Raw genomic sequence first — 25,683 nt, 5'->3', positions numbered from 1 at the left:
CCTCCCCTCCTTCCTACCCCACCCTTGTCAGACAGACAGTAAAACATCCGCTGAACCGTACAATTTCTCCGTTTGACGAATAAAAATGAAATAAAACGAACGCAAAATAAACAAAAAAAAAAAAAATTGCTTCCTTTCGTCTTGCAGCATGCGTATTAAATTTTTAGCGGAAAACCCTTAACACTCGCTCGCCGGCTCGTAAGAACCAGAAAAAGGACCAAGAAAGACACAAACTGTAAGCATGGAAATTACAATTTTAAGTGAGGAATTATTTTATTTTTATATTTCTTTTTTTTTTTTTGCTCCTTTCATTTGATCGCCTGGGGCCAACCAGTCGTTCTCGTTGAATTTCACGGAATCTTGAACAGGGACAAGGTCCGTTCAGTCTCCAGGCATTCAGACCGAGCTCAGCCGAACCAGTGACCGGTCACTGCCCTTAAAAAAAGGCAGCGCCAATGCACCCACCAGCAAACAAAAAAAAAAAGGGAAAACAAAACATATAAAGCCAAAGCAAGAAATAAAAAAAAAACAAACGAGGAAAATGAAAAAAGGAAACGAAATGAAAACTACGTTTTTGGCATTGACAGCAAACGTTGAGATGTTGTTTGAATATTCAACGGTCTGACATGCTAAATGGTCGATGAGCGCCATAGATAGCCGATGTGGAAATGGTGCTGGTGGTGCTGCCACCAATGTGGGTATCCTTAAGAGTTTACATTTTAAACCCAAAAATCGATTTTGAATTGTATACCGAAAGATGTAAGTGTGATAGAAAGCCAAGTGTTATACATACATTTGTATACTTATGCATGTGCACTTGTTGAATTCCAAGAAAGGACTTTGGATAGTATTTGCAAAGCAACCAACACGAGGATCGACACAGATCGACCACAGGGCAAAATTGTGACAGATATCTGCGGAAATGTGTCTCTAAATGGACCTTTAGTTCTTTACCCTTGTCGCCTAGCTTATCACGTGTGAAATACAGAGAGTGTCCACAGTTCGAGGCATCATCATGGACCAGCGAATAGAAGGCCACTGGCTTGTGGTTTTCAATTTGCAGAATGGCGCCTCGAGCATTTTCGCGCTATGCCGCGCTGAAAAAAAAAAATGGAGTAAAAGAAAAAAATCCCAAAAACATGCAAACCTGGAAAAATTCACCTAAAATGGCTTTAAAAGCGAAACAGGGAAAAACAAAACGAAATGAATGGCTGCGCGTGTGAGAGATTCTCTGGGCTTCATCAGCTAAAAGGTACATCTGGGTACCCGAGATCCAAATGCTTTTGAGATTTTCCGTTGAGTGCTTTGCTTTTGTTTTTTGTTTGTTCCAAATTGTTTTTTGTTTTTCATTTCGATTTTCATGTGATTTCAGTGGTATATAGTTTGCCCACAATCCCAAAAATTAATACAATTTTTTGTGTTTTTTTTTTGAATTGTTTTGGGAAAGTTTTATTCGTTTACTCATTTCAATTAAGTTGTTTGCCGTTTTTTTTTTTTTTTTTGCATTACACTTTAATCTTGCTTTTTAAGTTGGATTCAAACTGATTTCAAGTACGACGATATATATTATATATATAGTTATAAATAATTCACTATATGAAGTGCGTGTGGGGGGGACAAACGGGCTTTCTTTTGAGGGGGAAGAGGGAATATTTTTAAGTGCTTGGTTTTTCTCTTTAATTTTAACTTAATTTTAAGTGCTTCTTTTCGCTTGGCTTTTGTTCAGTTTTTTTTTTACTTACTTTTTTGCTGTATGTCCTTGCTTTTGACTGGCTTGACTTTCCATTTCATTAAATTTTGTTGTTTTTTTTTTTGGTTATAATCTAAATTCTTTTGCACATTTTTTTCTTGTTTTGACAAAAATTTTATCTCCTTTATTTCGCTCTCTGTCGCTCACTTACATTGTATATTGTATTTCACTATTTGACAGACACAAAACAAAGTTAAGAAAAAAAAATTAATATCATCTATTTATTTATTTTTTTTTTTTTTTTTTTTTTTTGCTAACGTGCTTTGAATTTCGTTTATAATGAAAGATTTTGTGGCATTGGAATATTAAATAGATGTTTTGTCTCTCTTTCTAGTTTGCCCAGAATTCCTTTGGAGAAAGAAATCGATTGGTTAATCAATGGCCTTTGCCTCTTCTAGTTTCTACGAGTGCGTCTAAGAACGGATTGAGGGCTTTTAAGGACTGGCTAACAGGGCGTATTGTTTGCTCTTTTTGGGCTTTTCTTCAATATAAACGAAAATCAAAACACATTTTATGTATGTACGCGTACTTAAGAGTCTAAATTGTTACTTTTATTTCTTTCTTTTATTTGTTTCCTTTCATCTCTATAGATTTGTGTGTTTATTTTTGTAGATTTGGCCTTTGGTATGTGCTGTCCATATTTTTTATCTCCATTTTCAACTCCTTCTTTTGTAAAGCGACTTTCGCTTGTTTTTTTTTTTTTTGCCTATTGACAGACTTACTACATATGATGCTAATGTTTTTGGGAAGGTGGTTTAAGGGGCGGCGGAGGGGGTGAAAAATTGACATATTTTTGGTTGAAACTGTCGGCGCTTTCTATTTCGCTTCCTCCTCACTGCGTTGTTCGCCTTTTTTTGTTTTGAGCTGCGGGTTTTAACCCGCTGTTAAGCATGAGTTACAAGTTGGTGTATCGAGAACGTAGTGTGTTTGTGTGTGTGTGTGTGTGGAGAAGGGGGGGTTGCCAAGTTTTACAAACTTTTGAAACAGAAGAGAAAGCCAACTTGAATTGGATTCGTTTACAGATTCGTTCACATTCAAATGCAGCTTTGATTTTGCGTAAGCAATTACTTGCTGCATTTTCGAAGAGAAGTGACAACGGCAGCAGTAGGAGGAGGTGAAGGTGAAGGAGAAGCACGTTGATGTGTTGACGGGGTTACGGGGTGACGGGAAGTGTGCGGTTATGTAACGGAAATGTGTGTGTCTGTGTGTGTTTTAACTGGGTACTAGCTTTAGCCCAAGATCTTCTTGAAATAGCTAACAGTTTCCGGTTTTGTTAGCGAGCGTCGTCGATTTGGTTTAAATGGCGCCTCAGTTTCCTCTTGAAGGAAGTTGCGTCGTGTTGTGGTTGTTGCTGGTGCTGGTGCTGCTGTTGTTGTTGTTGTTGTTGTTGGTGTTGGTGTTGCTGTTGCCTTTGGTATTGCTGTGGTGCTTGCCACTTCCTGTTCCGTTTCAGTCACCAATGTTGTTGCTGTCTCCTTGGCCTTGATAGTTACTATTGCTTGTGTCGTCGCTGCTATAACTGGCGATGATGTTGTTGATGATGTAACTGATAAAGTTGCTGATGAAGGTGAAGATGTTGCTGTTGCTCCTGTAGCGCTTGATGTTGCAGCCGTAGTTGTAGTAGTCGTAGTAGTTGTGGAATTCAATTTCAAATCATTGGCTGCTCCATTAGTTACTGTTGCTGGTGCTATTACTGCTGCTGCTGCTGCTGCTGCTGCTGTTGTTGTTGTTGTTGCTGTTTCTAATGTTGTTGCTGATGTAGTTTCTTGGACATCTGATTTGACAGTTGTCACAGTTGTATCAGTGGCCACGGTTGATGTTGGTTTTTCTGTTATTACCAAAGTTGTTGTTTTTGGTGCTGCTGTTGTTGTTGCGGCCGCTGATGTTGTGGTTGTTGTGGCAATTGTTGTTGTTGTTGCTGGCTTAGCTGTTGATGTTTTTGCTACTGCAATTGTGGTAGTTTTTGTTGCTGCTGCTGCTGCTGCTGCATCTGTTACAGATTTTTCTGTTGTTGTCTTATCATTAGCTGTTCGTTTTGTTGTTGTAGTTGTTGTTGTTCCTGCTGGTGCTGCTGTTGTTGTTGTGGTTGTCGTTGTTGAGGACGTTGCCAGTAAATGTTCAATATGCTCGCTATGCTCTCCATGTTCACCATGTTTGGCTGGTGGTATATAATGTGATTTTACCATTAGCATGGGTGGAATGAAATGTGAATTATCCGCCGATTCAATCACATGAGTTGTATGCTGTGATGCCCCAGTTGTGCTGACTAATAACAATGGCCCAGTGGTTGTTGTTGTTGTTGTTGTGGTTGTGGTTTTTGGAGTTGACTTCGGAGTTGATTTTGGAGTGGTTTTTGGTGTTGCTGCAAAGCTTATGGTAGTTGCCTCATGAATACTTGGCATTGTCTTTAGATCTTGTTGCAATATTTTCTTTTTATGTGGCAAATGTTCGAAAATCTCATTCGATACATCAGCTCCACTATCTGGCAATTGTTCCATACTTAAAGCCGGTTGATCACCCATCATAATGCTCATGATATCAATATGTTCTGGTGGTGGCTGCCTTGGTCCTGATTTCTTAACTGGACGTGGCACTTCATGAGGTATACCAAAGGTAACGCCACCCAATGAACTTGGCGGTGGGGCTACAGCAATTTCAAGATTACCGCCACGATTGTAATTGGGTTGCAATGGCAGTAGATCAATATCATTATTCTCATTATTATCGGTACGTATATTCTGGATGATTTGAAGCGATTTGAAATGTGAATTTGTCATATCGGTTATACGTTGAGCCTCCAGGCGTTCCTTGGGGCATATCAATTGACGAATGGCACGTTCGCGATCCTAGAAAATGGTTTAATTCAAAAGGGGGAAAGGGGAAGGCAATGCCAATGCAAAAGATGGAAATCGTTAATCGTCACTCAAATTCTTACCTCTTTGCCCTTGCAAGTGTGTCGCAGTAGTCCCTCCTCTTGGCAATTTCGTATTAACTCAATGCTGGCCGTATCTGCCATATATTGCATTGTTAGATTGGGCATATCCTTGAGAATGCAGGCATCTGCCCAGCTGGGCACTAAACCATAAGAAAAACGCGTTAGGATGAAGTTAAACTGTTACTTCATATGATTTCGAGTTGACGGCTTACCCGGCATTTCGCATAGAAATGAAGCTGTCTCAGGACCTCCACAGCGCAAAGCATGCCAGCGATAATCACGTATGGGATCGATAACAGCGCACAATGGGGCATCCATTAAGGGCAACGATTCGGCCCAGTAGCCAGTATCCGTAACCAAAGGACGGGAATTCCTTTGCAATAACAAAAAGGAGAAGAAGGAAGAGGGATAAGTTTCAAACAAACACATTCATTTTCTATTCCAAATCCTTGATACACATGTCAGCAGGAACAAAGCAATTACAATTGATAATATGAGAAGCAAAACCCTTTTTTTTTTGTTTTGTTGGTTTGTTTTTTTTTCGGTATACTTACGACCACATAAAACGATCCGAATTCTGCGGTCGCATGAGTCCAATCCAAACGATGTCGTTTACATCCAATTCCCTTAGCAGGTCGCGTGTTGCATCGAATTGAAAACTGTTGTCAACTGAAAACAGGACGAACGAAAACAAAAACCAACAACAACAACATCACACACAAAACAAAAGAAGGAATAAAATAAAACCAGAGAGGAAGAGAAAGGAAAACAACAAATGAAAATGAAAACGAGAAACGAAAACAAATGGTTTTTATTTGTGTATATATATATTTGTCTTTTTTTTTATGTTGTGTTCGATTCAATTCGTTCAGAGCCAGGACGAGGACAAGGCTGGGCATGGACGAACGATAGCTATGCTATATAGGGACACCTAACGATCACCTTCTCTTGTTCCCGCTCTCCGCATGTCCCCCACTCCTCTCTCTGTCTGGCTAGTGGCAAAACACAAATTGTTAGCAAAATACTAGTGAAATTATTTGTTTTGTTCCATGTGATTTTTCTTTTTCTCTTTTTTGGGGGGAATGATGGGTCAGGGGTTATTTAGCCTTTTGTGTTGATTTTGCCTGGATTCAGTTTTCACTTGCTTACCCAAGCTGAACCCACTTTGCATTTGCATTTGAATCAATGTCGACCCCCCGAGTCCTGGACAAATATATCTATCTCTCATGTAGTAAATGAAAAGGAAACGTTATTTTTAATCCGTTCTCAAAGATTATTTTTGCAAGTGTTTCGAATTGGAATACCAGAATATTTTCAGAAAATAGTTTTTTGACACAGAAAGAAGGGTTTCGACTTTATTATTCGTTGGCAATTTGTCAATTTGTTTATAGTGCCGATTTAGGTAAAGCATGGCTCTCAATTGAATCGGGCATTGATTCGAGCGAGGTTTACTCTGTAAGTTTTCAATAAAAATTTGTGCTAAATTCTTTGAATCTATGACATGAACTTAGAGAGTAACCCTTTGTAAGTCGATGGGTCTCAATCTAGATGCAACTCTTTACCCCATTGGGGATCCATGCATGTAAAAGTACGTGTGTTGACCCCTTTCCCCCTCACACACACATACACACACTCACACTCACACTCTGGCCTGCCTAACAATCCATTCTGTTGTCCAGTGGCATTTGTCACAAGGATTTATTGTAAAATTTCTGGAGCATTGTTGGTGGACTGGCCCTGGCCCCTACTACATCTGCAAGACCAGGGGGCAGGCAGAGAGAGAGAGAGAGAGAGGTAAACAAAAAAGAAAGATATATATAAAAGACTTGTCTCTCTGTGGCTGCGTCATTTTGCTGCCATTTCTCATTCATTTGTAAACCTCAATGCTACCTCAGTTCCCGCAGTAGCCTTATTTTTCCTCCCAATCACCCATATTCATACCCATCTAATATATATGTATATGCACACACACACACACACACACACACACACACACACACACTTAGATGGCTGGACATGACGATGCTGCTTCCAACCCTTTGTAAATGCGTCTGGTCTGGAGGCTAAAAAGCATTCCGTGTAGACAAGATAACCGGTGCGCTATAGCTCCAGTCAACCCACCTGGACTGACTGGGGCTGCTGTCACAGCAGCTGCCGGACATTTGTAATAATGTGCAATGTGAACGGGCGAACCCCCAGCATGCCCCATCATGCAATCCGCTTTGTCCTCTGGCCTCAACCCACAGCTAATCTTTCACCTTTCTCCCTCGCTCTTGTCACTGGGCTTATTTGCATTTCACAATTTGTGTTGGCATTTTGGCATTCTTTTTCGTTTACTCTCAGCTCTGTAGTTGTCTGTAAAGAACTCCCGCATAGCATCAGCCCCATCCACCGCCTTGACTCCATCCTGTTTTTGCTTTATAGTTTGACTTAGCTTTCTGATAGCCTGGCTTACCTGTCACCAGATTGGCATGATGAAACTGACAAACGGCATCTGCCTCAAACCAAGAGATGCGATCACGAAAGAATCTATAGAATACGTTTAAACCCTCCTGGGGCATTGTCCAAGTGTTGCTTACATTTACCTGAAAGAAACCACAAATCAAAAAGGCAAAATAAGTATATATAGAAAAATTGAATTGGGAAGGCATATACAATTTAAAAGTAGAGTAACCTAATTAAAGACATATATACTGAATTGACCAAAGCGGGATAAGCTTTAAAATGAGAAGTTTACAGAGAGTTTAGCGAATGAATAGGGCAACATTTCCTCATATGGATTGTGAAAATATTTATGTAGGTATATAAGGGGAAAATCGTGTAACTTTTTGGGCATTTTGTATTCTCTTTCTCTGTCGCTTTTGCGTGTTCTTTTCCTTGGTTGCTTTCTGTTGGTGTTGTTTATGCATTAAGGATGAGGCTGAGTAAAGCGTTTTACATTTTTAATGCCGCTACCACACCTCACGCATACACACACACACACACACACACACACAGCAGCAGCATCATCATCATCGTCATCCACATCATGATGAAGAAGCAGAAGCATTAAGAACAAAAAGGAGCAAGAAGCGAAAGACTGAAAAGGAGTCTACGACATTAAAAATACATATAACGACAACACACGAGGGCAACCATTTGCATACACAACAAAATGAAGCAGGAACAGGAGCAGGAGCAGGAGCAGGAGTAGAGAGCTAGAGAAGAAAAGCTTTTGGTTAGTGTAAAAATCAGCTTTGCAAGTATATCCCATACCATATATTTCATTAGGAAGTCTCCGAGACGAGTGCCACAAAGGCAACCACAACACGCCTTTCTTTCACAAAACCGAAAGCAACAGAACGAAAAAAACAATAACAGCAACAACATTCCCGTGTATTACGTCCTGACTTGAGATGCGGTGTCTGTGTGGGTGTGTGCGAGCCACCACATTAACTAATTACGGGGCAACAAAACGAAAATCCAAAAACAGAATGAGAGAAAGTGGAAGCAACAATATTATAAAACATAAACTCCTCAAGAAGCGCCCAAAAAAAACAAGAGACCCATGCCAAATCATCCATGACGAAGTTTGTATACCCTTGCAAGTATTTATGGTTTCAGGGTATGAAGTTGAATTTTGAGCAATGAAAGGCCTACAAACTGAAGCCAAATTCAGGTGTACCAATGTTTGGATGACAGTAACATGATATAGTCATCCAATTTTTGTTCGATTTTGTTCACTGAACTAACTAATAAGACACAAAAATGTTTCTCCAAACAAAATAATTTTTTAAGACCTTTTGTTTTCTGATTAAAGTGTGACATAGTTGACCGATCTCGATGAAATTTGGCACTGCCATTAATAGATATATTAATAATTTATAGACTTACAACTCTATTTGTAACCGATTGTTTCTATGTGAGCTGTATGATATAAGTTATGTACATATAGAAGTGTAGTAGTTATATACTGGTAAGATCTTACAATTAATCAGTAATTAGCAGTGAAAGTTATTAAAAGGTTATTATCTAAATCTTTATTGTTAACCGATTGTTTCAAAGGGAGTCATACCCCTTATAGTGGTCCGATGCGACTGACTTTGAGATATAAAACACCTGCAGAAACACAAAGCCTAAGTACAAAATTTCAGCTCTGAAGTGAAGTAGTCGCTATGAATATATACATACATATTTGGACTGTATAAAATCATAAATACTTGCTTAAATTTGTAAATTAATATACCAATTTTGGTTGAATTTCGCAAATAAACGGCAGACAAGTCGTTACCCTATATATGTACATATATATGTATGTTGGGTAAATTCCAACGTATACACAGTGAAATTTCTTAAAGTTTTACTTTACAAACATAAATATGCCTACTTAAATTAACGTTCATTTAGCGATTTAGGTGTAAAGTAGGAAAATATTACTTTTACTTTTTGAGAGGTTTTCTCCACCTAATTTAGACAAAAGGAAAAAAAAATTGAGGTTTGTTTTTTGGGGTTCACCCTGTTTCACATTTCAACTTCAATGAAAATGTTTCAAAATGGCTAATTAAATTTATTTAGCAAAAGCTTATTATAAAAGCATTTTTCATTTGTTTTCATTTCACATTTTTCCTTTCCTTTGCCATAGAAACCTGTCTGAGGCAAATGTTTCAAAGTGTGTGTGTGTGTGTGTGTGTGTGTGTGTGTGTGTGCGTATTTAATGAATTATGAAAAGCGAGTCGTTTTGTAGGTCTCGCGTCATTCATTCCGCCACATGCGCCAAGTATATCAAATTTCAGAAATTCCATTTGGATCAGGTAAAAGTCTGTCAAAGCGAATGTTTCGTTTCATTAATTTGATTCAATTTTAATTGCGAAACGTAAAAAAAAGTACAGGAACAAAAGCGAAAAATTAAAGAAAGACCAAAATAAAAGAGGGAAAAAGCTAATAAAAGCTACTTTCATCTCTTAATTGAAGTTGTTGAAAGCGAAAGAAATTTTTGCAGATATATTTTGTTGACCCATGGAATTATTTTAATAAATTTTTAAAAAATTTCGAAAGGAATTTGAAATTCCAATGCATTATTGTCGCTAAGAAGATTTGGCACTATGATTTATTCGTTTTTTCGATTGATTCAATCAACAAAAATTGATTTAAAGGGACCAAAGAATGATATATTCAATATGGGTAAAATGAATAAGTTCATGTTTAATTAATTGATTTTTGCATATCTCAATTTTCATTTATCATGCATCAATAGCAGCTTAAGGTCTAATTGATTTTTTTTTCCCTTTGCTATTTTTATTTTCATTTTTGGCCAAAGATTTTTTTTAACTTGATTGTATATACACATTAATATGTGTGTCAGTGTATATGTATATGTGTGTGCATTATCAATTATTCTATGCAAATTTTTGTGGTTTATGCATTATTCAATTATTTACATACAAAATATAAGCGAAATTTTTTTCATTCTATCGGTAGGATAAAGTTTGCAGCATACAGAAAAACAGAGAACAAACACAAAAAATTATGGGTAAAAATCAAATTTAACTACGTAAAGATAAATTGATAATCCATTTAGACGAAGAAAATGCTAGTCCCACCCTTACTTTCCTCCGTTTTTGCCGCTCCCTTTCTATAGGGTTCGTTTTTCCATATAAAAATTAATTCTTGACTTTTTTCTCTCCCTCTCTATTTAGCGATAAAACTGCAAGAGGGAAGTTATGGACAAGGATGGAAGGTAAAGTAATGGAAAGACTTAAAGGTTTAGTTGGACCAGAAGTTGAATGCAGATTATACAAAAACATAAGTGAAAGACAGCATAAAGCTGCTCCTCCTCCAGCTGCTGCTGCTGCTGCTGCTGTTTTAATGTATAATTTTACTTAAGCTATTTGCATTTCAGTCTTCTTCACTCTGAACGCGTTTTGTGTTTTGCTATTTGTTCAGCACTTTTCGACCAGCAACGCAAAGCGAAAATGTAAGAGGACAAGCAATGAATGCATGAATGTCCTCATTATGTGTGTCCTTATAAGTATGCTACAGTGTTTGCTCTTTTTTTTAGCATTACTCAATTTAACTAATTAGAAGAATTTATAGTTTAATTTTCACAACTATTCATAAACATTTTAAAGTGAATAAATGACATTTTATTGAAATAGAAGACTTTGAATGAAGCTCTGATATTTGTCATTCTAATACATCATATTATCTATATAGACATTCGTATGCAAATTTGATGCTCGACATTAGCTCAACATCTTTACACACATACACACACACACACGTGCGTACGGTTACGCACAAATAAAAGCCAGATATCCATAGGGACCGTGATGGTATAAGGATACAGTTAATGTTCCAATGCTGTAGGCGGGAGGTAGACACAGAGAGACACCTGCATTAGGCAATCCTTTTGATATATTGTAATATTTTATGCATGCCATCGTCCTCTGACGTTGGTTGCCCCATTCACATCTGTTCCTTGTTATCTCTCTCCTCCTCTCTCTGTTTCTTTTAGTGTGTTTTTGTGTGTGTGTGTGTGTATGTGTTCACGTTCACTTGTTTTGTAAACTGTGTCAAATGTCAAGTCATGCTCATATACACTGGCACACACACACACACACACACACACACACATAAACACCACATCTGTTGTAACATTGTGCCTTTACCTTCTTTTCTCTCATTCAGCTCATCGCTTTTAAAGTCAAGCATATAAATTTCGTGAATGAATCTATTCATTGTATTTTTTTCCTTTCGTTTTGCTGTTAAGATTTTGTCTATAAAAGCGTTTAGTGTGTGTGTGCAAAAATAATGCAAAACATTAATGTTAAACTACTTGAAAAACTAAACATATATATTTCCATTTTCTAGTTGAAAATTTTCTTTTGCTAAAAAGCACTTACATATATAGAGAGCAGCAGCACTTCATAGATACATATATATATATGGATATACATGTATTTATATAATGCGATATGTTGAAGCAAAGCGTTTGGTCTGTAAATGCAACTAAAAGAAGTGCGAAGAAACCCATTACACTTTTAACTTGAAGAACATACGAAAGGGTAAGAGGAAAAACGCTTATAAATAGCGTTGAAATGAATATGACAGCAGCAATTCAACTTCTGTGAAAGCTAAGTGAGTAAAGAATGAGTGAATGATAAAAGTGTATAAATAACATGGACAAAAAAGAAAGAAAGACCCCTGTCCTTGGCCCTCTTTTGCTTGTCCTGTCACAAAGCTTGCAAAGGAATGGCAACAAACGAGACGATACTTCACCTCCTTCTCCTATTGTTGTTGCTGCTGCTGCCGCTGCTGCTACTGCTGCAGCTGTCAACTGTCGCGCAAATGCTTACATGCATGGAAAATTTATTAAAATTGAAGACATGCAGGAATGTCACCCCAACCAAACAGTCACTCATCCAGTCATCCCGTTATCCAGCGACTCTGTCAGGTAATCCATGTGGAAAACGAACACTTAAGCGTGGCACTCATACAAACACACCGCGATACACACACACACACACTTACATATAATGTTGTCGAGTATTTTTATTTTAAATCATTATTTGAATACTAGAAGCCCTCAAATTGCTGTTTGCCACTAATGAATGAGATGGGAATTGAGTGGAGGACAGACACGATATAAACCGACACACGAAACAACAAAAACAACAACAACAAAAAAAGAAACCAAAACCAAGCCAAGGACAATAAATACACATACATTTACAATATGGTTGTAAGCCCAAGGATAACATAGCAATTTGTTGTGTTGGCGGCAACGATGTCTAATCCTTGAGCCAATGTGAATTATGTGTGCGCACTGGCAAGACGCAAAATATACATATGTACATACATATACATATTGCCATACTATATAGACCAAAAACCGCATTCATTGAGTGAGTGAGTGTGAGAGCAAGAGAGCGAGAGAGACAGAGACTGTGTGTAAAAGTAAGAGACAGAATGACATAGAGTCACTTGTGTGAATTTTCCAACAGTTTAAGTGATTTACTTTAATGTCGAGCCAGCCAGAAGGCAAACGCAACGAAAACCGCCATCGCCAACGCCATCGCCATCATCAAAAAAGGGAAGACGAAATTTTTCTTATACTCCATGACGTCGCGACGCCAACATTCCCATGGTCGTTGGTAGCTTCATCACAGGATGACGGTCTTTGACTACTACATAGAGAACGAACGGCAGCAGAAAAGAAATTAAATTGCTCTAAAAGAAGCACTAAGAAAATGATGAGAAAAACGACCAAAACCCAAGAATGATACGAACGCCAACCACTGCAGCGAAATACAAAAAAAAAACTGCACTGCGAAAAAACCTTAAACTCCAAAAAAAAAACAGAGAGAGGACATCCAAATATTGTCCATCCATAAAAATGAATATTCTCTTATCTCTGGAAAATTTTGTAAACTCAAGAAAGTTGCAATTTCCTAATCAAAGGGCAAACTAAAAGATGCTCTAAACATAATATATGTCTTTACTATTTTCTCTTAGTGTATGGATCTAAGACCAAGACAAGTTGGCGGCAACATCTTATAGCTCACTCCCACTGTCTCTCTAAAGCAGTTAAAGTTTCTAATTGAAATTGAAACAGAGGAATGAACGATGGCATAAGGAAGAAAAATAAACGGAAGCAGAAAGTAGCAAATGAGAAGCAGCCGAAGCAGCAGCAACTCAAACACTAGGAATGGGTCAGTTCTATGCTGATTTCCTGCTGTGCGAGAAGACAGACAACAACTGAGGACTAGACCAAGGCAAGCGGCTTGCTTGATTAAAGTGGGAAAGCTCTTTAAAAAATCAAATTCCAGGACATCATATACAAAAGCTAACAGTCTAACCCCCCCCCCAAAAAAAAAAAGAACACATTTTACCAAGATATTGCAATTGCACTTGGCACTTTGTTCAAGATTTATGTGCGAGTGTACATGTGTGTGTTTCTCTTTTGAGGTAGGCAAGGTTATCTTTAGTTAGCCTTAAACTGGCAATGCAAATGCAATTGCTTCCCTTCGCATATCGATGTCATTTGTGATGTCCTTGTGGCCATTCGTTGCACAAAAGCAAAGTTAAAACTTGTGCAGCTTACGTAGCTTCGGTTTGTAATTAAAAGGGCTTATCAAAAACTTTCTCATTCATTTTCTTTTTCGTATTCTCAATGATCGATAATGAATTTCATTGAGCTCGAGGAAGAGCGAGAGAGAGACAGAGGGGAAGAAATAAGTGGCTGAAGAGTGGCAAGTGGCAAGTGATGAGCGACGAGTGGCAAATATATGTCGACTGACGGGAGACGATTGGGTTTCAAGTTACAATACCACAGCAAATGAAAATGTTGCAGAGCAGACAAAGTTTCTATTGCCATAGAAAAAGTTGCCTCAACTTTTCGCCCCCTTTCGGTTGGTTCTGTTCTTTGGTTTTTTTTTTTTTGTTTCGTTTTTTCTTGTCGCTGTTTTTGCTTCTTTTTTTCTTTTTGCCACATTTAATTAACATGAATCAATGGTTAAGGCTAAGGACGAGAAAGAAAGAAAGGAAAGATGATTGCGTGATGCAAACACCAAAAGTGTCCTGACAATTTTTTTCTTGCTTATTTATAAGCACGCATGTTTTACGCATTCCGCATTATGAATTCACCAAGAATTCGTTATGTTTTTGTTGGCGAAAATATGGCATTTAGATGCCCAATATAGTTCGAGGAAAAACATTTGAAATGGCTTACAATTTACTTTGGGGAGTTTAAAGTAAGCAATAGAACATAAAGATCTTTGTTTTAATACCCTTCCATAAGGTATTATGAAAATGATTAGATGTTGGTAACAGAGAGGAGAAGACGTTACCGACTCCATTAGCCTTATTTCTTTTGTTAGCAACTGAATCGACCTGAAACCCTAAAACTCTTGACGAATAATCTATTTTTAATTGAACTCGTTTTTAATTTTAGCTTAAGGCCTTTCACACTTTACTTAATTTTAGCAATGAGACCCGCTAACCTAATTATGTAATGTATTTGCCGACTGCAAAAATACCCTATAACCTAGTAACATTTTTTGAAATTTGGGTTTTTTCTCAATTTTAAATCGATTTATGTATAAAACAGAAGAGGTATTCTTATTTCTTTGTAATATTTTAATTAGCTTCAAATGAAAAAAAGGTAATTCATATAATTTTCGCCATTTCGTTGATGCTCATTTATTTGTTATACTTTCCTTTTGGCTAGGGTATCAAAATGTCATGCCAATGACTCATTAAATTTTAAGCACTAAAATTACGAATTTATACATGCATGTATGTAGATGTGTAGGTAGGTGTGTGTGTGTGTGTGTGTGTGTGTGTGTGTGTGTGTGCGCGTCTGTGTTTGTGTTTGTGCCATTTTTATGACTTAACCCTCACAAATTACTTAATGCCTTACTTTATTGTTCAATTATTAAGGCTGAGAGCACAACAAAAAAGCAAAAAAAAAGGCCATACATATGTGAAGTTGGGAAGTGTTGGGAATGGGGGCCAACAGGACAGGCAGGCAGGCAACCAGCCAAAAACGAAAATGCCTCAATTAATGGCAACCAACATTAGTTATCAATGATGGCCCCATGAGCACAATAATGGCCGCCAGACAGTACGCCAGAGGAAGAGATTTGAATGTTGTGAACTCATCACCATCATCATTATCGTCATCGTCATCATCATCATGAGAATATCAGCATCAGCTGCAGAATACACTGAGAAAATTCACACAAAAAGTGCAAATAACAAAAAAAAAAAAAAAAGGAAAAGAAAAGAGTCAAAAGAGAAGCATAGAATTTAGAATTTCTGGAATTTTCCCCTCATTATTTCTCAGGCTTTGGGTTTCAACTTGTTGACCATCTTAAATTAATTGTCGACCCTTTTTTAAATGTGTTTGTGTGTGTGTGTGGGTGTGTGTGTGCGGGTATTCAACAAATTACCTAGAGCTGTGGGAGGAAGGTGACAGGAGGGTCGCGTTGTCAAGGTCCTTGCCTTTTTTTTTTGTTGCTGTCTTCCTCTTTATTTACTGTTAATTAATTCGCATGTGAAGAGAGTTTCACATATGACCTAGCCCTGAGCCCTAGCTGCCATCTCCCCCTTATGCCTACCAGCACCAACCAGCGTCCTCAGCTACCCGCTCACCCCTTTCCGCTTTTGCCACAAAACGTTTCTTTAAGGACACTGCAAGGCAGCTTCTAATTTGCTGCTAAATGGAAGCGTGGAAAAAAACGCCTTTGTTTGTGCATAACGAGGCATGCAGCTAGCTAAGCTAACCAAACAAAAGGATGCCAGACATGGCGACAGAAGCGAAGGAGGTAAAACACCAAGGGGCACAAAAAAAGAACCTTCCAAGGGCCGGGGCATGGAGAGGGGAAGGTGTGGGAGGCGGGAAAGGCGGGAAGGTAAAGAACACTAGGGGAAATGGGTAAAATGAGTGCCCGCATTCATGGAACCGCACACGCCCTAAGAATTCGGGTCAAAGCGGTGAAGGCGTGGAAGCTACCTCATTGAGTTGATTACCAAGAGAGGTCGTCAGCGTCACAGAAAAAAAGAGAGAGACAGAGAGAGAACGAGCAAACCGTAAAGCGAGAGCGAGTGAGAAATGGTAGAAAACTAGAGAAAACGCTAACAAAGACATCTTTTGCTTTTCGCTCACTTTCTATGTATGTGTATGTGTGTGAATGTGTGAGTGTATGTCATTGAATGAAACGCATTTGGGGTATTCATGTGCCAATTGCGAGCAATTACTCAACAACACAGGCAATGGAATCTCAGAAATGTACTGAATGAAGAAAGAAACAAAATAAACAAAACGAAAGAAGGATATAAAAAGAAATACTTTTAGTTGCATAAGCAAGTAAAATGAAATTAGAAGCACAGACGCAACAAACTATGTATATAGCCAATTAGCAAAGAAATTAAATAAAAACCATAGTGAGTCAGCTAACTTTGGCGAAAAGGACATGATTTCCAAGAAAAAGCATAATTGAGAGTTGCATAAAGCCAATGCTGATTGGTTACATTTGAAATCTTACAGAAGATATATAAAATCGATTTAGATCAAATTTGTTATAGCAATCCCATTGATACATGTACTTACATACATATTTATGTAGCACAAAATAAAAGTTGAAATACATGTCGTATGAGTGATATTATAAATATGCTTGAAATACATGCCGAATGTGTGATATTATTTAAAAATTGCAATAACATTTACAATTAAAATAAAATCTACAAATTGATAATCTGGCCTATGGGCTTTAGTTTTTGTTGGTATTTAATAGAAAAACAAGATGATCACTTTTACACCACCCATTTACAGACGTCTTGGTGTTGTTTGATAATTGGACTGCTTTGCCATTTCCATAAATGTGCTTATCCTTAAGTGAATAATACATATGTGCATAAATAATATTTGCTATAGCTAACCCACATATGAATCTACACCCACACACACACACACAATGGAGAAAGCGATAGACGACCTCATGTTGGATGTGGCTGGCAAATATTTGCAACTCCTTCATGAAATTCATACCGCCAGCCCCAGTGCTTGACCAATCTGTTCAGCAATTTCTTAATTACGTGACAGGAGCAGCATCGGGTCAGAACAACTGACCGCAAACAACTAAGCATAAATATTTGCTATGCTGCATAACTGGCTGGATATCAGGTTACAGTTACATATATGTAGGTATGTATGTATGTATTACATACTATGTACAGTGTAAATACATACAATATCCAATATCTCGTACATACTTGTGTCTTTGAGTGCCTCCTGAACCTATGCATCATCAGCAAGGTAATAGATTCTGAGCTAAGCATGTGTGTGTGTACACTATCCGATGTAATAGTCTAATTTTGCTTATTTTGTTGAACCATATAACAAATAAATATTTGCCAAATGTGTCTGTTGGGTTAAAACTCGTTACTGTGGCGATTTGCGGAGTAAAAGCAAATCAAGAATGATAGAATAAAACTAAGAATTCATAAAAGCAAATTCCAGTCGTATACTCGAGTTAAATAATGAACGACTAAAATTAACGAGTAATATAGCGAATGAATAAAACTAACGAGTGAAGAAACAAAGGAGTACAACTAACAACTTGTTGCTAATAAACATACATATGTAAATGGCACTATCGAATAAAACTACTGATTCCCAGAATTCCAACGAAATGGATTAAAACATAAAAAAATAAAGATTTACAGATTTTGAAGAATTGAGTAAAACCAACGATATGTAGAAATCAAATTCATTAAACCAACCGTTTACAATACATAGTTGGTAACGAGTGAAATAACAAACGAGTAACACTAACGATCAGTGCTGGATTAGCCATATAGAAGGATTAGCACTGATTACTGAAAAGTTTGGCAAAGTTTTAAATTAAAAAACAACAATTAAAAAATTTTAAAAAACATCTAACTTTGCGAACCTATAATTGAGCTCAATTTTAACCAGTTTTCGAAAGTGAAATCTCTTTTTAATGCGTTGAGATTCAATTTGAAATTGTAATATTATAGAAGCCGAAACAAAAAATGCCAAACGAAAGGAAAAGTATTCAAATAAACCTTAATTTCATAAAGCTCTAATTCAGTAATTTTATCGAGTATTCGAAAAAATCATTTCTTCCATTCTTCTTCTTCGATTCCATGTTGGTTAAGACGATATATTATCCGATTGTAAAATATCGAATAAAATTAGGTAAGACGAGTAATACTTATACGACGATGAATTCAAGTAGATCCAACGAGTAAATCTTAAGTCTTGAGTATAATTTTCCCTCATTTGGTGGTTTCATTTGAATTTTCCTTGGTAAAGTTTTCTATTTCGCCTTTTTCTTTTGTTTGCTATATATATAAGTATAAATTGCGTTTTTTGTTGTTGTTTTTTGCGAATCATCAGTCAGTAAAGACCGACCAGGTTGGCTTCTCTCTCGTTCTCCATTGCAGTTTTGCTTTTTCTTTTTTTTTTTTATATATTTCCGTTTCCGTTTGCCCCTACGCCAGGCATTCCGCCATTTTCTTGGTGGAAGTAATTGGCTCGAGTTCCCCATAAATCAAACCGATAATTATGTGGGCGAATTGTGCAACCTTTTGCCAGTCAGCCAAGGCGCAAGCCGTGGATTCTCGTCCGTTTTTTTCCATCTTCCTGCGTTTTTTGCTTTTTCTTTTCTTCTTCTCTTTGGGGTTTTTTTTTTTTTTTTTGATTGTCCTCCATAAATTATGATTTGATGTGCGAAATATATAGTGGTTGTGGTGTGAGGTTAAAGGGGTGGGGTAGTCCAATTTAGCTCAAGGTCGTTAGGTGTTTTAACTTTTTTGTTCTTGTTGCTGCTGCTGCTGCTGCTGCTCCTGTCTCTCTCAAGAAGTAAATGTGGCCTGGCCTTCGACGCGTCCTTGGATATTCGAGGACGAAAGTGAAAGTGGAGCAACAACAATTGACTGCGGCGAGTCCGCATCCGCGCTTGCATCCGCGTTCGCGTCCGAGTTCGTCTCCTGGCAGTGGCATGATTAATTGTCTGCTGTTGCGGACAACCACCACGAACCGCTGCCACATCGTAAATTGCTTTCACGTTCCATCACGTGAATCTCGTGTCAAACGCACGTGAGTGCCATGAATAACATTTAGCAGAAACGAATACTACCATTTTGAATGATTCTCATTTTTTTGTTTTGTTCTTTGTTGTGCTGTTTCTGTTTGTCATGCTCGTAGACTGCTAAAAGGTAACGGCTACCCCGACATAACGACAATGCTTAAGTCTGCACTTGTCCAAATGCAAATGAACGACAGAAAAAACGGCAAAAAGTTGTAACTTCTGATTTGACGAGTGATTAGCATTTGAAACAAGCCAGTTACAGATTGAGAATATTTCAAATGGCGAATCTTCATCTGAAAGACTAGCTTATACTTAAAGAAAAAGGACTGAATAAATGCAAAAAAAATTTCATCTTAGAGCACTCTTGTTAGCCAAAGGTAGCAACCACTTAGGACAACTCGTCTATGTAGTGGTTGTAGGGTTTTCTGTTTTTCTACAAGGGAAATGGTGAATAGCAATCACGATAATAAGCATAAATAAGAAAAGAAAAAAAAGGCCACCACAAAACGAAAAAATTACACGACCATAAAAAAAGGGCAAATGCCACACGGGGAGTTAAAGTCGAGGTAGGCGTCGGGGTCACCCGCCGTAGGAAAACGTTTGAGCCCCATATAACCCACAGAGCCAACGCCAACGCCAACAACAATAACAACCTACAAAATAAGTTGAGAACGAAACAAGTTTCGTTTGGGGTTGGCTGACTGCCTGACTGGCTGGCTGGCTGGTTGCGAACAACCTCGTAAAAACTTATTTAATTTGTGATTTATATGAATAAAATTGTGTAGTAAATTCACTGAAATTATTCATTTTGCAGTCGCCGACGCCGACTTTGATGCTGTCGCTGACTCGTAACAAAACAAAACGACTAAAAACGACAAGAAATAAGAAAAATGTGGCCAAGAAGACAGACAGACAGACAGACAGGAGTCAGACGAAACGAAAGGATAAAAACCAGAGCAAGCCCAGCGGGCAGTAGCTAACGACGATGACGTCGCCAAAAACAGTAAAAAGAAAAACAAAAATAGAGAAGCGCAAACAAAAAAAAGAAAAAAAGAAACAAAAATCAAGAAACTTTCCTTGGCTGAGCCAAACAGTTCAAAATATTTGTGATTTACTCTCCCAAAAACTTCAACAGAAGAGACTACGGCAAAGGAAGGACATGAATGGTTAGAAAGAACTTTATGCACATAAATTGTTAAGCCAAGCGAAGGTCTATTTTTTTTTTCTTTGCTTTTTTTTAAGATCAACGTTTGTCTGTAACAACACAAAGTGGAGAGGGCAGGAATTGAAATTGAAATGAAATCAAGAATCCATTAAAGGCCATTTACAGTTGGCAACAAAATTCAATGGTGTTACCAAAAATAGTTTAGTGCCTGAAATCTTTGTCGCAAATTGTTTTATTAGCCCTATAGCCAGATTAGCGAAATACTCAACTAACTGAATTGAGAGTAAATCTATTGTAACTATTTCACCCCCAATCCCAATGGGTTTAAAAGCCAGCTGTTTTTTAAGTTTGTATTATTTAATATTATTAAATAGATTGGTCTTGTTACACTTACGGCACGCGCATCACAGCGCAATCCTAGACTGATTAGGCATAATCCCAAAAGTGGCAACATCCAGCGATGAGCGGCAGCCGCAGCGATGCCGCTTTGTAACATTTTAAATTCGTATACGATATCGCTCGATTAACACACTATAAAAAATGTTGAAAAAATAATCCATATACCAAATGAAATGTAATATTTGAAAAAAAATTGTTTGCTTTGTTTTTTTTTTTTTTAGAGTTTTTAAAGCTTAGCGCTTCCCTTTTGGGTTGGGTTTTTATGTGAAAGAGAGTTTTGCCGGCGCCATTCTGGCTTGTTGTTTACTTTCGTATCAAAAACACACGGACAATACCCACACACACACACATACACACACACACACACACACACACATATATATACACACACACACTCTGTGCCACACTCATACATGCAAACATACACACAGGCAGTAGGGAAGACAACAAACAGAAGGCAAACACTGACAGAAGCCAACAAAACAAAAAGGACTACGAACCGTACGCGCACGCGGCACGAATTATTCTGAAGCCTTCGACGGCGAAGCATCTGCTTTTTAAACACTCAGGCTAAGGCGAAAAAAGCTCTGAACGGCGAATTCGAGGCGAAAATGGTCAGAAGGCGGCGAATATGATAAAATGGGAGTAACAGAGACTGCCAGGAGACAGGGAGATAGGGACCAATTGAATGGGGTGGTGGGCGTTGGGAAGTTGAATGAAAGGAGATGGGAAGTTTATGTGGCTCTCGTTGGGAGCAATTGAAGTGTGTGTTAAGCTTTGGCTCCTGCTTTTGCTTCAGCTGCTTCACTGCTGCTGCTGCTGCACACAAAAACGCTCAAGGACATTTGCTCGAATAACTGCCTTCGACCTCCGCTTTCGCCATCGCTGTTGCGCTACCCCCTCCCCCCAGCCTTACCTATTCCACTCCACACCACTCCACTCCACTCCATCTTCGACTCAAAATGCTTTCATTGTGCAGCAAAGCAGTTCTTTTATTTTTAGTGGATTTGTTTGGACATTTTTCGGTTAGTTCATTCTTTCTTTATTTTTTCCTTTTTTGCTGCGTTTCCTTTCTGGCTCGGTGTGTGTGTGTGTGTGTTTTTGCTTTTGGTTTGTGACCTTGCCCTGCGCTCCAATTAGAAATGTTTGGTATTTTTTTTCTCTTTTCGGTTTTATTTCTTCTCCAACACTTAACGCACTCAATTTCACTTCTATAAGTTTCTGTGGCCTAATCCGTAGACGCTTTTAGCTTTAGCCTAGCCCAATGATATCTACGTTTTGTTTACGGATTACATTTGTAAAGGTTTTTACATCTCACCTACAAATACACACGCACATCGAAATTCCTAAGCACTTTAGGTTGACCAGCATTAAATGTTATTTAATTCATCACAAACCATGAAAAAGAAAGTACTTTATCCATATTTTAAAGAACTCTAGAGCAATTTTATCAAAATCGGAACCAGTCAGGGATCTAGGTATGTGAATTGTACAAAAATTTGGCCCCTCTACAAAATTATATAGAATTTTAAAATGTCTTGTAGCTTAAAAAAAAAAAATTCAGTCATTATAGACTTCTAAATGTTCTTTAGAACTTACAAGAAAAATTAATTTTTAGACAACTTCAGGGGAAAATTACCCAATTTTCTAACTTTAAAAGCGCTTTTGAAAAGGGAAATCAGCTTACGCTGCCCTTAAAGTGTATATAAAGTTCTTTGTTTAGTTTTTCTTTCATTTCCGAAACAATTCGAGCACTTTGGGCAATGGTATTTTTGTTGTTGCTATTGTTGTTGTTGTTATTATTGTTGCTGCTGTTGTTCTATTGTCTCTAAAGGTTCTTAAGCCGCTTTAATACCTTTTCTAATGGCCCCCTAGATGGCTGAAAATCCCCCATTAGCGCAGCTTGGCAAATGTATGTACATATGTACGTTTGCTCTTAACAAAGAGGAGGTCGGTAAGGTATAAACATATGTGTATGTACAATGTACGCACAATGTTTATCATACATGGGCAAAATGAGTTCCATATGAGATCTACATACAATCTACACATAGCAGACGTAAACAGAGGAAGAGTAAAAACCAGAGGGCCGGGGCTAACTTCGACCGCGTCAATGTTTTTATACCCTTGCAACTTTTTTGGTAGCTCTTTTCTTACCTAAAGCCATGAAAATGGAAAAACGTTTTTTATAAAAAGGCTAAAGTTTCGGAAAAACGGCCTACAATCTTAGCATAGGAAAGATATTGATCAAAGTCACTGTTTTCCACCGATCTTTATCAAATTCGGCACAGTCATTAACGGAAATATTAAACTAACAAATGTTTAATTTGAAAGCAATCGCGTTAAAAGTAACGAAGTTATTGACAAAAGTCACTGTTTTCGACCGATCGTTCCCATGGGATGTATATGATATAGTCACCCGATCTTGATCAAATTTGGCACAGTCGTTTATTACAATAAGTCAAAAAATAACGAAGTTATTGAGAAAAGTCACTGTTCGTGACTTTGCCGTTTGTATGGGAGCTATATGATATAATGGTCCGATCCGGCTGAATCCGAGATATACAACGCCTGCAGTATATACAAGCTTACATGCAAAATTTCTCTGTAGCTTTAACGGTCTAGGAGGAGTTTGTGTTGATCCAGACGGACGGATGGACATGGCTATTTGAACTCGTCTCGTCGTGCTAATCAAGAATATATATACATACTTTATATGGTCGGAGATGCTTTTTTCTATGCGTTGCACACTTCTGACCAAAATTAATATACCCTTTTTTGCAAGGGTAAAAAAAGAGAGCATCCAAAAACGCAAGCATGAGAGTGGACGGCAGATAGAGAGAGAGAGAGAGTTTACTTTCTTGATTGTCACAACGATCGCTGTGAATGGTTTTCGCTTGGTTAGGTGGAACTTGTCGCGTTAGTTGCCTTTGATCTACGAACACGTAACGACAATACGAACATATGGCCGCCTCTCTCTCCAGTGGTGACGTCATCGAGGTGCACGTGGTATCGCCGGCAGAAAGCTCTCAGCTTTTAGAATTTCTCTTAGAGCATTATTATCGTGAAGAACCATTGACAGTGGGCACTAGCCCCCCCTCGCAGCCCGATCAAGCCGATCGAGATTTTCTACTCTCGCATATTCCAAATCAAACCTGCCTAACGCTTCGTCTCAGAAAAAACGGACGCATTGTGGCCGCCGCTGTTGCCGGCTCCAAAGATGCCAACGAGGGCCAACATTTGGAAGAATATGCCAAAGAATTTGTGGGCACCAAATGGGGTCGCATTGTCAACCTGCTAACTCAGGTGGAACATCTCAGTAATGTGTGTGCGCGTTATCAGGTGTCCCATGCTCTGCATATCCATGCCATGGGTGTGGATGCCTCAATGCGTGGCCAATCTCTGGGCGCTCGTCTTATAAAAGCCATGGAGGAACAGGCCCGTAAATTGGGCTATCCCTTAATATGTCTCGACTGCACCAGCTTCTATTCCGCACAGCTAGTGAAACGTTTGGGCTATGAACTGATTAGTAGCCTTAAATATGCTGACTATACAAACGAAGAGGGCAAACAGCTCATCCAAGTGCCACCGCCACACGAAAGTGTCCAAACCTATGCCCTCAAATTGTGTGAGAACTAAAAATAAAATACTTCAATAGCAATTTTAAGCCAAATGGCTCTTAAATCGAGGGCGTAAAAGTGATGATGAAGAACTTTTGCTGAAAACGTCTTCTTCTCCAAGTGACAAACAAATAAAAAAGAGCATTTTATTTGAAATGAATTATAAAATCCTTATCAACTGACTAAATTTCTATATGCACTTTGTCGTTAATCAGGGTAGAGCAGGGCGTGTAACTGATAAGGCAACAAAAGTGCCATAAATTCCGTGTTTTACAATCTAACAAGAAGGGTATACAGCATTTGGCCTTGCCCTTCTTTGACCAATTAAATATGCTTATTAGGATATCCGAGCTTACGCAAATACATGAAAGCAACAACTACTTCTTCAGCCATCCCCACGTACTCATTTTTACCGCACCTTCTTGCAACTTGTGTAATTCGATATTAATGAGAGCTTCAAACTCAAATATTATTTTTGTACTTGCTTCCATCAACCACTTACTACTACTCTTACCACTCTTGCTTGCATTCTCACTAGCTTATTGTAAGCTCGTACTCGTGTTGCTATGGTTGCAAAGAGTTTGCTTTTTTATTTGCAAATGTATTTCAAAGAAGACATAGATTAACCTAAATATGAGTTTTAATATGAGAAAAAAACCAGAGGGCCGGGGCTAACTTCGACCGCGTCAAAGTTTGTATACCCTTGCAAATTTTTTGGTAACTCGTTCCTTACTTATAGCCATCATAGTGGAAAAACTTTTTATCTGCGAAAGAACGGCCTTAGCATAGGAAATAACGAAGATATTGATCAAAGTCACTATTTTCCACCGATCGTTCCTATTAGAGCTATAAGATATATTTACCCGATCTTTATCAAACTTGGCACAGTCACTAACAGATATACATATTAAACTAACAAATGTTTAATTTGAAAGCAATCGCGTCAAAAGTAACGAAGTTATTGACAAAAGTCACTGTTTTCGACCGATCGTTCCTATGGGAGCTATATGATATAGTCACGCGATCTTGATCAAATTTGGCATAATCGCTTATATGTCTAATTAACTCACTCAATATTAAATTTCTTGACAATAGCTCAGAAAATAACGAAGTTATTAAGAAAAGTCACTGTTCGTGACTTTGCGGTTTGTATGGGAGCTATATGATAGAGTATTCCGATCCGGCTGAATCCGAGATATACAACCCCTGCAGTA

At 38.0% G+C, this 25,683-nt stretch overlaps 2 protein-coding genes across 2 annotated transcripts; one reads left to right on the top strand and one right to left on the bottom strand.

Moving 5' to 3' along the window:
* Nucleotides 1-1,434: 1,434 nt before the first annotated feature.
* LOC6648344 (mucin-5AC) lies at nt 1,435-21,365 on the bottom strand. The gene is made up of 7 exons (XM_047011143.1): nt 21,350-21,365; nt 20,845-20,981; nt 7,141-7,270; nt 5,240-5,354; nt 4,898-5,058; nt 4,686-4,825; nt 1,435-4,596 (listed from the first exon to the last, which is right to left on the bottom strand). Exons 2-7 carry the CDS (start codon nt 20,944-20,946, stop codon nt 2,980-2,982), a joined length of 2,265 nt encoding a protein of 754 aa, XP_046867099.1. The 5' UTR covers nt 20,947-20,981; nt 21,350-21,365; the 3' UTR covers nt 1,435-2,979.
* Nucleotides 21,366-23,783: 2,418 nt separating this feature from the next.
* On the top strand, nt 23,784-24,656 carry LOC6649277 (arylalkylamine N-acetyltransferase-like 2). The gene has a single exon (XM_002071361.3). It carries the CDS (start codon nt 23,814-23,816, stop codon nt 24,486-24,488), a length of 675 nt encoding a protein of 224 aa, XP_002071397.1. The 5' UTR covers nt 23,784-23,813; the 3' UTR covers nt 24,489-24,656.
* Nucleotides 24,657-25,683: the final 1,027 nt, after the last annotated feature.

Source organism: Drosophila willistoni, assembly GCF_018902025.1.
Source record: "Drosophila willistoni isolate 14030-0811.24 chromosome XL unlocalized genomic scaffold, UCI_dwil_1.1 Seg141, whole genome shotgun sequence".
Classification (NCBI taxonomy): domain Eukaryota; kingdom Metazoa; phylum Arthropoda; class Insecta; order Diptera; family Drosophilidae; genus Drosophila; species Drosophila willistoni.
Note: the sequence above shows the minus strand (reverse complement) of the source record. Positions and strands in the feature narration are given on the sequence as shown.

Coding starts and splice junctions, on each gene's coding strand:
- LOC6649277 (XM_002071361.3), top strand. CDS start 23,814: ATGGCCGCCTCTCTCTCCAGTGGTGACGTCATCGAGGTGCACGTGGTA.
- LOC6648344 (XM_047011143.1), bottom strand. CDS start 20,946: ATGTTACAAAGCGGCATCGCTGCGGCTGCCGCTCATCGCTGGATGTTG. Junction 7,271..20,844: donor TGCGCTGTGATGCGCGTGCC/GTAAGTGTAACA, acceptor GGTTTCTTTCAG/GTAAATGTAAGCAACACTTG. Junction 4,826..4,897: donor ATTTCTATGCGAAATGCCGG/GTAAGCCGTCAA, acceptor CTTATGGTTTAG/TGCCCAGCTGGGCAGATGCC.